Source organism: Gambusia affinis, linkage group LG19 (assembly GCF_019740435.1).
Source record: "Gambusia affinis linkage group LG19, SWU_Gaff_1.0, whole genome shotgun sequence".
In the NCBI taxonomy this organism is placed as follows: domain Eukaryota; kingdom Metazoa; phylum Chordata; class Actinopteri; order Cyprinodontiformes; family Poeciliidae; genus Gambusia; species Gambusia affinis.
The window spans coordinates 17,961,198-17,976,503 of record NC_057886.1 but is presented as its reverse complement, the minus strand read 5'-3'; the positions used below and the strand labels follow the sequence as shown (position 1 = coordinate 17,976,503).

The 15,306-nt window shown below is 37.3% G+C and overlaps 2 protein-coding genes across 3 annotated transcripts; one reads left to right on the top strand and one right to left on the bottom strand.

Annotated features, from left to right (window-relative positions):
- Positions 1–1,554: 1,554 nt before the first annotated feature.
- LOC122821472 (apoptosis regulator BAX-like) lies at positions 1,555–6,243 on the top strand. 2 transcript variants are annotated; one of them, XM_044099429.1, is made up of 7 exons: positions 1,655–1,671; positions 2,269–2,317; positions 2,456–2,556; positions 3,683–3,838; positions 3,941–4,076; positions 4,157–4,261; positions 4,872–6,243. In XM_044099429.1, the coding sequence occupies exons 4-7, from the start codon at positions 3,825–3,827 to the stop codon at positions 4,968–4,970; spliced, it is 354 nt and encodes a 117-aa protein (XP_043955364.1). In that variant the 5' UTR covers positions 1,655–1,671; positions 2,269–2,317; positions 2,456–2,556; positions 3,683–3,824; the 3' UTR covers positions 4,971–6,243. The 2 variants fall into 2 exon arrangements, with proteins under 2 accessions (XP_043955363.1, XP_043955364.1); XM_044099428.1 differs by lacking the exon at positions 2,456–2,556 and having other exon boundaries at positions 1,555–1,671.
- Positions 6,244–7,518: 1,275 nt separating this feature from the next.
- Positions 7,519–15,028, bottom strand: map3k14a (mitogen-activated protein kinase kinase kinase 14a). Its single transcript, XM_044100318.1, has 17 exons — positions 14,809–15,028; positions 13,258–13,539; positions 13,104–13,179; positions 12,820–13,015; positions 12,089–12,310; positions 11,958–12,047; positions 11,740–11,874; positions 11,510–11,639; positions 11,124–11,252; positions 10,253–10,357; positions 10,005–10,162; positions 9,764–9,914; positions 9,262–9,576; positions 9,063–9,172; positions 8,647–8,776; positions 8,458–8,558; positions 7,519–8,379 (listed from the first exon to the last, which is right to left on the bottom strand). Exons 2-17 carry the CDS (start codon positions 13,523–13,525, stop codon positions 8,161–8,163), a joined length of 2,535 nt encoding a protein of 844 aa, XP_043956253.1. The 5' UTR covers positions 13,526–13,539; positions 14,809–15,028; the 3' UTR covers positions 7,519–8,160.
- Between the last annotated feature and the right edge of the window lie 278 nt (positions 15,029–15,306).

The following is a 15,306-nucleotide window of genomic DNA, read 5'->3' as shown; positions in this document are numbered from 1 at the left end:
TTAAGGGAAAAAAAAAGATTCTTTAAATTGGGCAAAAGAATGTGAAAGCTTCTGTAAAGACTCTTAATTAAATTATTATTATTATTATTATTATTATTATTATTACATTGAATCTATCCCCGAACTCCTTATCTTTTTCAAGATTTCAAACCTTAATCAAATGTTTCAGCTAAGGTTTACTCTTGACTCCAATGTGCTGTTTTTGCAAAATGCAAGCCAGCATTTTATGGTAAATTTTACCTTTTCCATATGGAAAAGTCATCTGATTTTACTTAGGGCTTAAATTGAAGGAATTTTAGTATTCTTAATTCTGCTGGAATATAAGGGAAAATGTTTTAATAAGAATATCTTTAGTTTCTCAACTTAATCCAGAATTTCAATACGACCTAAGAAGAAAAGAAGCTCACTTCAGGTGCGACAGACTGGAAAGAGCGATCTTATCAAGTTGTTAGACACGGACGGGTAGAAATGAAAACACAAATAACCATCTCAAATTCCTGTTTTGACACCAGCCTCCGGAATTATTTTTACTCCATAAGATAACATCTACTTTTAAAGGTGGTCTCACAATATTGCAAATAATGTCAAATAAAGGAAAATAAATGTGGACAACCTTCTACTAGAAAAAGAAGCACAATACTTTAACATAAATGTGAAAAACAGAGGGCTTTATTTATGCAAATATTTATTATGGACAATTAAAGTATCATATCCTTGCTCATTTAAATTAATTTACACATTGAATGATTTGGTAAAAATGACCAGATGGCTTAAAAATTACCTTTTACCTAAATTTAAAAACATACAAGACTTTATTAAATATTCCTTCAATCATTATATTCAACACATGCAATTGGACTTCAGTTCCACTCAGTTTTCTTTAAACAGAGCTGAATTGTGACACTTTCTGAATTGATCATATTAGCATTCAGTTCTGTACAAATTCAGTTCAATTTCTAATAAGATCCAATCGGACTGTCACATTTAGATAATTGTCTGTACAATGCTCATAATGCTGCATGTTCCCCTAAGTATAACATCTGACTAATCTCCTATGCAATAATTCATGGCATAATGATAAGTAAAACACAGAAAACAGGTGTTCATGTCAAATCTTTCTCACCAATCTTTGCAATCTTTGTCTGCAACTGAATGATATAAAGAAAAAAAAAAACAGAGAAGAACATGACGACAAAATAAATCATACCAGTATAGTTTATGTCTGGTTAATCAGGTTTTCTATGGCTGACAGCAGGAAATGTAATTAAAGAAAATTAAATGTCGAGTTAAATTGTGCTTCGACGGCAAGGGCGTGGACGCTGCAACTGTTTTTGTATTGTTGTAGATTTTATATTGTATTTCATATGGTTAAAAACTGTGGTAAATACGCTTTAAAATGAAAGTTATACTTGTTTGGCCATCAATACTGTCAGTTGTGATACAGATGAGTCATTTCGCATGAAAACATTGTGTTTATGTTTATAGCAACTATTGTTTAGACGATCATGACAACGTGACTAACCTCATAAACATTCAGTTCTGTGCACCATAGTCACATCAGCATCATGGAGAAGCGGAGGAGAAAAAAAAGATGTGGTCACATGACTGTACGGAAGTAGGAGCCGGGGAGACAGACAAGCAAAATGGCAGAAGGAGGTGGAGGTGATCAAGGTATTGGCTGGCATCTACTATGTTTTTTTATTGGTGTAAGCTGTGACAGTTTTCCTAAATGTTTTGTAGGGGTAGAAGACCTTCCAGATTAGCGGTTTGCTTAGGAGTTTTTAGTTCCAAGTATATCGGACTGTCGCAAAAAAACAAAACAAAAAACATCGTTGCCTGAACTGATGTTAGCTTAGCAAAACCGCTAAGTCTTAGCACTGATGCTGTAGGGTTTTTTGTGCTTTTTATAGACTAACGTTAAAACATTGGTATATGGATATTTCTTTGTATTCTTCTCTTCACGCCTAAAAACCCATAATATTCACCAGGAAGCTAGAATATTTTGAATATAAAAAGAAAATGTTGAAATTACTTAGCTAAACCTGACTCCTGGGGTTGATCGTGATGCTATGGTACTCTGGAAGTCTCATCTAAAATATTTATTTCGAAGCGTAGATTAAAGAAAAATAATTAATAGTAGGAGTGAACAAGTTGTTGAGGGAGTTTACGTGGGTGTTTAATTTGGGATTGATTTAGTGTGAGTTTCGCTTTTCGCGCTGGTGTATCATCATTTGAATGATGTGACTCATCCTGACCTTTGTTTCTCAGGAAATTCATCTGAGCAAATTGTGGAAGTCGGAGCTGTGTTGTTGAAAGAGTAAGTTAACGTTGCATTTGACTTTTTGTTTTCTCATATAACACTGGAAATACATATGATTACTACGAATTGTATTTTGTTTCAGTTTAATAATTTGTCCTGTTGCAAATTATGGTGGCTTGTATTACTGTCTTCAAGTTGATATCACCATTAATCCGGGCCCTGGATGGCTCAGTTAATAGAGCAGGTCCACCATGTAGAGATGCTACGGTCCTCAACTGAACCCTCCTGACTTGATGGTATTATTCAATGTTCATGAAGCAACTCAAATATTTTTTTGGTCAGTTTGTTTGATAAATCTGTGTGCTACTAACTTCTCAGGGTTTTTTTTTTTACTATGAACAGTGAACACCCAACATAATGAGGCTTTTTGCCTGAAACTTTCTATTTTGGTAGAATACAGCAGAAAAACGTACGCAGAAGTCTTAAAGATTATTTTGTTAGACACTTAGCTATTTTCTATGTCTCTCCAGACATACCTGATACATTTCAACTGCATACTTCGTCACGGGTGTCACAACTCATGTTACTGTGTGTATAATGACAAAAGAATTTTTAAGAAAGCATCATATATGGACACAATCAGTTTCATCGATAGAATATACAAAAACCTTTTCAATTCACGCCTGAACACTCTGACTAAACCGTACGTAAGGCTCATCAAACCGGTTACAGCTTTAAAAAAAAAAAAAAAAAACAATAACGTGAATGCTGGGTACACAGTGTTCAGACAGATAAATCTAATTAGTCTCTTAGCATAATTAATAAAAAGCATTTTTGTTATAACAATAACAGAAATTTGTAACATTACCGTAGTCTGTCATTACAGTTTTAGCATATTTTAGCAAAACTGCTGTAATTATATTCATAAGTGTGATTAATTTGCACTGAGTTCTGATGTATATTTTTATTTACATTATTTTCTAATAGAAAGTCAATATGTGACAAGTTCTTTTTATTCTTCAAAATACTGTAAAATGTGCCACCAGACATTGGATGCTAGCAGACGCCCAATATGATTTACTTTTTAATGTTGGATTTTATTTACGATTGGAGTCGGGGTAAATTAAAAAACACTTGTAAATTGTTATAGATTATCTTCTTTCAGTTTTAGACCAACATTTGAGCTTCTTTTGACATCAGGACCAGAAGCATTATTTTGTTCAAGGTCTATAGTGGTTTATTTGGGTGGGAGATTATTTTAAAGTCATTCTACCTGTCTTGTACATAGCCTGTTGCCTTAGAGGCACTGCTGATCAAACTGCTTTTTATTTTAGTGGCTTTGTAATATATTATTGTGTTATAAATTCCGTGTCAAAGTGTCTGGGACAGCAGATCAAACCTTTTTCTGTTTTGCCCGAGCAGCTTCATTTACGAACGGATTCGGCGGCATGTAGACAGTGATGCTGTAGTGACCAGAGAGCAGTTCGGCGCACAGGAGCTGTGTGAAAACCACAAGAAGCTCGCTCAATGCCTTCAGCAAATCGGAGACGAGCTGGATGGAAACATGGAGCTGCAAAAGTAGATTAACTCTCTAAATTCCAACACAAAATTTGTAAATGTTTATTTTGTCTGTACATACCCTCTCTCACAAATCAACTCAGAAAATACTCTTTTTCTTAGGATGATAGATGACTCCTCCCTGAGCCCATCAAAAGATGTCTTTATGAAAGTTGCCGTTCAGATCTTTTCTGATGGTAGATTCAACTGGGGTCGAGTGGTTGCACTCTTTTACTTCGCCTGTCGACTCGTCATAAAAGTATGTGAAGTTCCTCTGTTTGTACAATAAGGGATCATTACTGAATAATAAAGTGATTTTTTCCCCCATCCATTTTCTAGGCCCTTGTAACCAAAATTCCTGATATCATCAGAACAATAATTAACTGGACACTAGACTACCTCCGGGATCATGTAATCAACTGGATAAGAGAGCAAGGTGGCTGGGTAAGGAATCATTAATTACTTCTGATCATGATTACAAACAGTACTGTGTAAAACTCACCAGGAATCCTAAGAGTAAAAGTAGCTTCTCGTGAAGTCATTTCGGAAAATCTGCAGAATTTGTGCAATTCCAAGATTGTTCTTAGTAATTTACCTCTATACGATAAAAGTTTGTAGGCCTTAAGGGAGTTCCTAATGTGACAGAATGTTGATAATGTATTACAGTTATGTTAGGACTTAAGATTTTTTTTTCTCCCCTCCAGGGGGTCTTTTTTTGTGGGCTCTAGTGTCCCTTATATGAAAATAGGCTGACAGGAAAGGGGGAAGGAGAGGGGGAAAGACATGCAGCAAATGTCGCCGGGTCCGGGAATCGAACCCGCGATGGCCGCTACTCAAGGCCCAAACATGGGTCACGCTATCCCCTACGCCACCACAGCACGCCCCGGATTTTTATGCTAAGATCGAATCTCTCTGAGAATCTTTGCGAATATAGGTCCAGATTTGTCTGAATAATTTGAATAATTCCCCAAATCTTTTGAAACAAAAAAAAATCCAATAAACAAAATACAGTGTAAATAATTGTTGTGGTTTAAAACTTTGTTTGTTTTTCCAGGAGGGAATTCGTTCCTACTTCGGCACACCCACTTGGCAGACGTTGGGGGTTTTCCTGGCCGGTGTTCTTACCACTGTTTTAGTCATGCGCAAGATGTGAAAACTGCTCTAGGAGCAGAGAGGAGAAAGACGGGAAGACCTACGACTGAAGGAACAGGAGCAGAAACAAGATGATCAAAGGGCCAACGGAAACAAGTTAAGGCAGAGTTAAAAAAAAAAAAAGTTGTGCTAGAGGAACTCGTACATGGGGAACCACAATTCCTGTGAAACTGAGAGCTGGACTGGAAGCGCTGTTGTACCCATGATCGTTAAGCCTCTGAGGAGGAGAGATGTGCATGATGCACAAAATCAGAAGGATAGGGAGGATTTCAGACTTGAACAAAGAAGGAACTTTAAATAATTTATTTTTTACTTGGTACAAAGTCACTGCACTCTGTTTCTTACCCTAAAACTAAAGTTCAGCTGGATGGAGTGGGTTCTCTGTTATTTTAGTTGTAGTGCTCTTTTTTTCTTCCTTTCTTTCTTTCTCTCTTTCTTTTTTCTTTATCATCATCATGTCTGTATGCTAGCCAATCTCCATTCATATATTATTGTGAGTAGTCCCCTGACGGAAATCTTCAAAAAACTGGCGGCTATGGACATATTAGATGGTCACGGTGAGACAAGATAATTAAATTTTTTAAACAAGTAATAGTTTAACTAAAAGTTGCAAGTCTGTGCCGTGGAGTTTAAGCATTAGATTAAAATAATCCCAGTTAATTTGTCTCCCCATAAAACCAGAAATTCAAAGTTTTTAACTATTTCAGGGACTAACGAAGGGTGTCTAATCAGTTGGTTGTGTTCAGAGTTTGTTTACATTTAAAAAAATATTCATCTTATTGTTTAAAAGAAACGCAACCTTACTGAATTATTACTGTTAGGATCATTGAAAATTCTTGGATAAATTTAAATCATTGCTGTTTTGGGGGTTTGGAATACCATTGCAAAAGTGACTCTGTTAATACAAAAAAAAAATCTGTTTTATAAAAAAGCCATGTGTCGTGAGTCAGCAGTTCCTTTGACCTATAAAAGAAGTTGTGATGCATACACAGAAAGCAGTGGGCTGCTTACCTCACTTTTGATACGTTCAGAGTACTGTATTTTTGCAACAGTTATTCAAACTGCTGCAATGTCATGCAGCTCAAGGCTTTTTATACATTTTCCTCGTTCATTGGTGCCTTGGTGTTTGCTTTTTTACGATGAAATCACTTTGATATAAGTTTTCACTTTTTCTATCATATTTGTATGGGCGGAAATTGTCTCAAGGTCCCCTGAAAACTTTTTTGCAGTGACTTGTTATGTTGTGATAAGGAAAATAAATCTTTTAAACTCTTCCTGTGGCTACTTGTGTGTGTTTTTTATATGAAGTGTTATTATGAAACAGCTAAGTCATGTAAAATGTTAACATTTTTAGAGATGTTTTGTGATATAATGGTGTATTTTTTAAATATTCTTACTCACATATCCTCAGAAATTGCTTTGTTACATTTAGTGAAAAAGTGTTTGCAGCAAAACCTTTAGCACTACAGAGGGTTCAATGTTATTTAAACAATTTTTTCTGACAGACAAACTTTTGCCTATTGTGTTTAGTAATTTTAGAGCCTTTCACTGAGTTGATAGTCAGAATATTATTAAATTTGCATTCAATAGGATATTTGATAGGTAGTATTGTATTGAGAGGCAGGTCCTATTTTCTGTATGCACATACAAGGAAGTGTATTTCTCAAGTAAGTGGGAGGGAAATACTGCTCATTGTTTTTCATTCATACCAGAAGTTAAGGCATGAGTGAATCTGTTCTTCGGGATACATTCACTACTGCAAACTGTTCACCTTTCACCCTTAAGATGTCCTTTTTAAATTTAACACGGCCATCCCTAAGAACAAAACGATGTCCACCTCCAAAAACTTTCTGAATAACATATTTTTCATCTTTAAACATGTCAGTATGTTACAACTACTTCTACCTGAAACGTTTATATCAAATATCTATTTTGTGTGATTTAACCAAGTATGGCTGCCAATCCTTTTTTTCAGTTGAAAAAAAACAAAAAACTAAAAATGGTACTCTACCATCAGCAACGCGCCACTGTAATTTAAAAAAAGATCTCAAATAAGATAGTATCTCAATATAGAGATAGTGTCTCATTATAATGAGATTTTTTTTAACAGAAAGGCGGAAAAGGGCTTCAATAGCGATGCAGTCTTCAAGAAAAACAAGTTTGAATTCAGCTACATTCTATAAATGGTGAAGAGGGCTGCCATCTGGTGGTACAGATTAAAATTGATTTTGAGCCCAAAATGAAATCTTGTCGCTTTTGGGAAAGCTGACAGTATTTTGATTAATATTTTATTCACGGATGTATCTGGAATCAATATAGGCGGTAGAAACCATATAATTTCATTATTCGCAGATGACGTTCTTTTGTATATGTGTGATCCTGAGAAATCAGTTCCAGCTGTCCTGGAATCTATGGCTACATTCAGTGCTTTATCAGGATATAAAATCAATTTAGGAAAATCTGTCGCCACCCCTTTCAGCATCCCCTCCGAAAGGTTTATGCAATCTCCTTTTCAAATGTCTATCAGAGGCTTCAAGTATCTGGGAACATTTATTTTTAAGATATCCTTTAATTGATCTTATGTAATACTCAAATATTCCAACATAAAATTTGGGATTTTTATTATCAGTAAACCATAATTACCAAAATAAGAAATGAAGGCCTAAAATATTTCAGGGTGGGAAATTTATGAGTCGCACTTTCTGGAATGAGCAACTAAAACATTGAACTTTTTCACCATTTTCTGAGATGAAATGTGAAGGTCATAATTGACTATTAAGAAGATAAAACAGCTCTGACAGTACCAATCTTTCAGGAAAACCAAAAAAATATTTGTTTTGAAAGCATGTTTGTCTTTTTACACTAATTAAGTGTGCCTAAACATTCACATGATCTTGAACACGTTTTTCATTGTAAACAATAAAATTGAACTGACTTAATACCCAAAGGGATGGAGCCAGAAGCTGGCTTTAAAAACAAAAACAAATGTTGACACATTGTACATAATTAGGCATGTTTGTTGCCTCCAAGCACATGTAACAAAAAGCAAAATGTAAACATCATAAGACACATTGCTACAACACAAGGCACCAATAAAAGCAATTGAAACATGAATTTTTAGCAATTCATTGTTAAAACATTCACTAGTTTTAAAGCATTGATGAAAACAGCATCGGATGGTGAAAATTAAATCAGTTCAAGACAGAGTGAATCAGCTGCATTTCAGTGGTAGAACAGAGATGAGGATTCTTGCTCGTCTCCAACACTCCGTCCTTGATCCTCCACCTCCAAGCAGAGCTGAAGTCTGGAGCAGGAACACAGCGGAGTTCAAGACCAGACTCCAGCACCTCCTCGTCGTGACTGATCTGCTGGCCATTCTGCGTCTCCAGGGTGAACACCCGCTCTGAAATCTAAAACAGAAACAAATATTTAGCACACTCTTTCACTTTTCTGACACACTGAAGTGTGTGAGAGCTGCCCAGTCTAACCTGATCACTGATGCCAGTGGCAATGTGGCCAACCTTCACCCGACGTTTCTCTCTGATCTGAATTTTTTTGCGGCTGAAGTCTCTGATGCAGACATCCACTCCTGCACCAAAAACAAAATGCCGACATGTTTCCTTTTGTACTATAGGATGACTTGGAGGAAGGAGAGATGTTTCTGGGCCTTATCTCACCTTCAAAACAACAAGGTGGTGTTTGACCAAGCAAATCTAAACTGAAGACCTGTACATCTGGTTGGCTGTTGTAGGAGAAGAAACCAGAGCTGCATTCATCTCCGGGGTTCAGGGACCAGCGGCCAGAGTCCTATAAGGAATAAAAGTCATTCAGTTAAACAGATGGTTGAAACCTACAAAATGTAACACTATTCATTTCTAAGTGTCTTTAATGGCTACCTTGAGCCTTTTCTGTCAGACGTTACCATTTATTAAAGTTGAACTGAGAGTAAATCACATTTTCATGGCTGCTTAGAGGTTTTAAAAGTGCACACAAGACATTACTAACATTATTTTAGTCAGCAGAAAAGGTGTTTATTATTTTATTAACTCTGATGTTAAATTTGAACAATGTGGGTTTCTCTAATTTCAATTACCTTTTTGTCCCATAGTTCCCAGTTGCAATAATGGTCACTGTTAATACAGGACAGGAGCTGCTCCTGCATCTCAGCAGAAGGAAGCTGCGACAGACTGCTCAGGTAGAAGTCTGAAAACAAGAGAGGAGAGGAGCAGGGGCAGAGATTAGACATGGAATCAGACACATGACAAGAACCATATCACTGATTAAAAACTCACCTCGCTCCAGTTTGCGAAGCTCAAGTTCAGGCACAGTGGTGATCTTGTTTCTCTTGAAGTTTGGCTCAAGGATGAGCATCTGTGGAGTATTCCACGACTCCCGTTTTGGCTCATTGAGGCTGGTCTCCAAGTCTTTCTCAGGAATTTTGTTTTTTGTTCTTAGGTCTGTTATTATTTTATCTGCAGACTTCTTGTGTTCCTCCTCATCCTCAAACTCACCACTACTATAAACAGGGTGCAGGTCATCAGGTGGTTTGTTTGGAACATAGAGAGGATCTGTGTAGGGTCCCTGGACTGAACTGATTAATCCTCCAACTGCAGTGAAAAAAACAATTACATCAGTTGGGCATTTAAGAACTACATGAGTTACGTTTATTTGCAATCAAAGGGATCTAAAAAGCTATAAGGTTATTGGATTTGTGACCACAGGTGCAAACTAGTGTCACCTAAACGGTTGAAATACAGCTAGCAGGAAATAAAATACACTAAATAATTACTTTACCTTCTTTCAGAGCTCTGTCAGTTTTTTCTTTCAGCTGAGATGCTGATGATCTCTTGACTGGATCCTTCTGGAGTCCAGCCTTTAAAACTTCAGCCGTGAGAGGACTGCAGTCAGGTGGGATCTCTCCGACTGGCGGAGGCTCATTTGCAATCTGTGTACATTAGAAAAGGAAAATTTAGTTAAACTTTGATATGAATAACAAGATAAATAGCGTTACTGACTGTGTGACCGTGAGCAGCACCTTCAGGTAGAGTCTGCAGGTGTAGTATCTTGTCCATGGCTGACACCCGTTCAGCATGTGGAGCAACATACAGCAGCTGCTCCACACATCTGCTTTGGCTCCACGGTGTTCTCCTTTTACAATCTCAGGGGCCATGTGGGTCTCTGTTCCCTTCAGATCTGATTTAAAGAAGGAAAACAGTAAATACACACATGATTGGATAAGTTACACATCACAAAACTGGTTAGCTAAAGTTTCGCCATGCTTACCTCTGGACGTACTGAGGCTCTGGCCCTGGTTGTCGAGTTTCTCTGCATGTCCAAAGTCACACAGGAAAGTGTCTCTGCCATCTTCTGACAGCAACACATTGTCAGCTGTGAGAACCAAGCAGAGACATTAATCTTTGGATAAAATAGTCCAAACTACAGGCTCGGATGGGACATGAAACAGTCGGCAGAGCAAAATCTGAAATCAATTCTTAAATGTGGAATATTGAGACTGCAATTACTGTTTTAAAGTATCCTGAACACCAGGTGGCGCCTAAGCTTCAAAATAAAACGTTTTTTTTCTGCTGTGATTCATTTGTTGCACTTCCTCCTTTAGAGTTCTCCTTCTGTTTTTCTGTTTCCTCCTTTTATTCTACCTTCTGTCTATACTTACACTGTTCCTTCTCTACTTGTCTCGCTTTCTATACTTGTACTTTTTTTTTTAACCAACTTGTCTCGCTGACTGCTTCCTGCTCCTCCACCCATCCCCCCATGCCTCTTCTTTTCTTTCTTGTCTGCACATGCGCTGTTACTGAAGAGTGGCTGTGACTCACGCTGTGGGAAATTCCCAGCCCGTCAGCAGCACACAGGTGCCTCAAGATCAAATCTAGACTGTAACTATGACACTCATGTTCCACACAACAACTAAACAAAGATACAAATTCTTCAGAGGAAAACTAAGTCAAAATGTTTCTAACTTTCTCTATATATTTTCCACTACATATGAAGAGAGTGTTCAAATTACATTGTTAACATACCAATATCAATCATCTAGCTTAAAGAGTACATAAAATAAAGATAGTGTTTAAGTTCATAAGCGTTATTAACATTTTAGCTTTAGCATAATTCAGATCAGACTTGTTCAAATACACACCTTTAATATCCAAATGTGCCACTTTCTTCTTTATGAGGTATTCCAAGGCTGCTAAAACCTGAGACTGGTAGTGAAGACTTAAATCCTCTGGCAGTCTGCCACGCTTCATTATCAGCTGACCCAGGGAGCCTGGACATAACAGACAAAACCTTGTGTTAAAGATAGATTATAAAGTTTAAAGTTTTCTAATAAAGATTTATAAGTTTGAAAAGCAGGAGCTGAAGGGGCATTAATGGTCATTTGATGCATTGCAAAATCCTCACCTTATACAACCTGATACAAATTATATTCTATTTGAGTAAAGTTGAACTCCAACTGTCTCTACTTTAGTCTCAACAAAATGTGTTTTGTAAAAAGGAAAAATGAAAGAAGCAAAGATTGTTTACCTGATTTTTCCTCCATTAAAAGGACAACATTTGGTCCCTCTCTGACTACTCCAAAGAGCTCAGTGATACGAGGAGATCGGAGGGTACTCCACGCACCCACCTCCTCACTGCTGAATTTCTTCAGGGCAATCTGTGTCAAAACAATATGGAGACACAGAATTGAATCCTACATGTCAGTGTTTAAAATCAGACAATGGGGACAAAAATTTTGGCAAAAAAAGGTAGTTCACCTTCTTGGCTGCAAATCTGTGTCCTGTGTTGACATCCTGAGCACTGTGAACCTCACCGTAGGAACCTTCTTTGATAAAATGTGAGAGGATGTACTCCCTCCCCTCTTTATATTCAAAGTCCACAGGTTGGATTTTCTTTAAAGAAAAAGACACACGTTAATTTTACGTGAAGAACTTCTGAAAAATGTAAAAAAAATAATAATAATAACCTGACATACATCGCTGTTGAAGATGAGTCCTTCATTGCACTCTGAATCAGCTGTTGAAAGCTCATCTTCATTCTCCTTGGATCCTTCTGAGTCCAGCATCTTTGAAAAACTTCAGCGTGAGAGGACTGCAGTCAGGTGGAGATCTCCACACTGCTGAAGGAGTCTGAGCTGTTGTCCTGCTCATCTGCCGGGAAGCTAGAGAGGTTAAAGTCTGGGTGAGGCCAGTTCAGAGGAGCGCAGCTTGAGCCAGTCAGGTAGATCTGTCTGTTGTAGAAAGGATTGCCACACTCCTGCTCCACAAGGCTTTCAACGCTGCTACAGCGAGATGTGCTAAAGCTGCTTAGTCCTCCAGAGAATTCCTCCTACAGAAGATAACCAACACTTGGTCAAATAATGTTTACATGCTTAGAGGCTGAAAATTCAAGGACATGCAAGGCAATGTTCAGGATTTCATTTGGGGAGCTTCATGGAAAAGGATATTAAAAGTCTGAAATTATGACTACCAGAAAATGTGACAATTCATCCTTTCAAATCCCTTCCAGTGTACAAAATACACCATACAAACAACCAAGTCTTCAAAAACATGTACAAGCTTGGTAACTATCCTACTGAAGGCAGGAAATGTAAACCTATTGAACCTATTTAGTAACATAAAACGTGCAAAGTGTTTACATATCTATATTATGAAATATATATATTATGCAATTATAATGAATTCTTGCTTTCTTTAAATAAGACCTAATTAAAGGTTACAGTGATCAGAAAACACTGACGGTACAAGAACGTCTTATTCTGATACAGTCTAAGGCCAGTTAATATCAGGAGGTGCTATGCTAATAAATAAGTGTCTGGATAAAAACAAACATCCCACCTGGATCAGGCCACTCTCTTGTTCAGGGACTCCGGAGAGCGTTCGATGTCTCCGTCGCTGCTTCTCCTTCCCTTTGCCCTGCTTTTTTCTCTTTCCTTTGCCCTTTTGCCTTCTTTGACTCTTTTGCTGTGTGATATGTGGCTTTTGGAGCAAGGCTGAAGTTGGGCATGCTACATGGTTGTGTTCTGAGGAAAGGCTAAGCAAATTTGGGATATTTTCATTAATTTCAATACATAAATGCAAGAGGATAACTTTAAGGAGAGCCGTGAAACTTAATGAGATACCTGCTCAAACAATTTGGGAAGGGGACATATCTTTCAGAACAGGAGGGACTGAATTCCTGGGAATCCTGAGTTTCACCTAAAGGAAATGTTGGTGTTAAATAGTGCTGAGTCAGTAGAAACATTATTTCCAAGTAAATAAGCCAAAAATATTTACATTCAGCTTGAGCAATGATGGTAGAGATCTTGATTGGCATTTCTCCCACTTGCTCTGCAGTTCCATGCGTCAGGACTTTTTTCATCTGTGGACTTGGAATCCATCCTGTTTCTTGCATGTAGCTCAGTTTGCTGTCCTTCCCATCATCTTCCTCCTCTTCCGCCTCCTGCTCCTTGCAGGAGCTGGGTGGATAGGACCCCTTCAACTCGGTTTTGGGGGAACCAGAGAATGGAGCGGTTGAATTGAAAAGCCTCTGCCTCACCGCCATTTCATCTGATGGATCTGGAAAAAGAGAGCAATAAGTCAAGTTAGTTTTGGACAATTAAATAAACTTCTTAAAATGTAAAGATATATTATTACACTGTACACTCATTAATTTTGTTAGACCTTTTTGATAACATAAGGTTTATTTTATGGAGGGCACTCTTCCAAAAAAAACAAATTTAGGTTCCAGTTTGACAAATGTAATGCTTTAATTATTGTAAATTGGACTGGAAATGGTTTTTCATACAAAAGCAACCATTTGCAACCATCAATGTGTAATTTCAATACAAATACCAATGTATTTAAAATGTTTTAGAGCATTTAATTATAGGTCAGTTTTATGGAAATTTAATAAAAACGGAAGAAAGGAACAATCAAATAAATATATTTTTAATTCTACTATTTAACTGGTTTTATCAGCTCCTACTTTTTGGTTTTAGAACAAAAACAACTTCTTTAATGAGCCAGCAGCTGTAATGAAGCAGAAAATCTCATAAAACTGTTGAGACAAAAGAGCAGAGGTGTCTCACGTCAGCAACTGGGCAAACATTTTTTTATAGCTCATCTAAAGGTCAACATATTGGACTGTGCAGTCCAAGTTCAAAAGAAAAAAAAAAAGATTGACTTGAAAATCAAGTTAAACTGAAACTCGGCAGTGGGTAGACGATACAGGAAACTAAACCCAGGCCTTGTTTTGACAGTTGCAACAGTTTCATTAAAACCAAGCACTCATTTTCAGTCAAATGAAGCATGTTAGGTAAGACACAGCAAAGACAAATTACCAACAAAAACTTCAACTGAATGTGTACGAATGTAAAACATACATTTGAACCAAGGATGTTCATCAGAGCCCTGCTAAAAATGAGCTGAGCAGGCACAGTTGCAGCTTGTTGCATCATAGCATTCCCTGATCAAGAGGATTAACACTAAAATCTTGATTCAAACAAACAGAACCACCCACATATTTATTTTTAGAATTTCATCAGGACACCTTCAACAGCATAAACGCATACCTACAACTAAACTATCCAACAATCCAATAAAGCTTTAAAGCCCAACTTCAATTCAGTGACTAAATTTTGAGTATTACCTTTGCTGTGACTTCATGCACTGCAAGATCTTTTAGAACAATGCGGTTAAAATGCTACTTCCGTATACCATCGCTGCACCACCACACCCCGATGACACAGAAAGGAAATTGAAAAGAAAAAAAAAAGTAATAAACACAAGTACAAAAACAACTCCACTCAGTAAGCAAGAAGCAGAATGCTACATACATGTACCAACCTTTCTCTGGTATCTGCTCAGCATAACCTCAACAGCATTAACTAACTGCTTTGTTTGCCTTTCTTATTCTTCATGGTCTTCTCAAACCCCAGTCTTTGCTGTGTCTCCGGCCCAGCTCTGTTTGATGCTGGCAGCCAGCCAAATATGGGAGGAGCTGGCTAACATGACTTATGGGAAATGCTCTCCAGTTCCCCATATTCCCCCTCCTTCGCCTAGTAACTCCAATACAGCTCCATCTATCCTCCAACTACAAAGGATTACAGGACAACATGTTTGATAAGAGCTCTGGTGAAGAATTAATTGTGGCACAGGGAGAATGCCAGCTTTCGTCTATTCATAGTGGTCATTATTTAAGATTTTAAAATCACACAGAAAATAAGCATACATTACAATTACAAAGTAAAATACTAAGTTTTAACAAAAAGCAGAGTTAGGACAAACATGTTGTTTGCTAAGTAAATACAGAGCACTGTATAAATGTCACATCTGCATCTGACT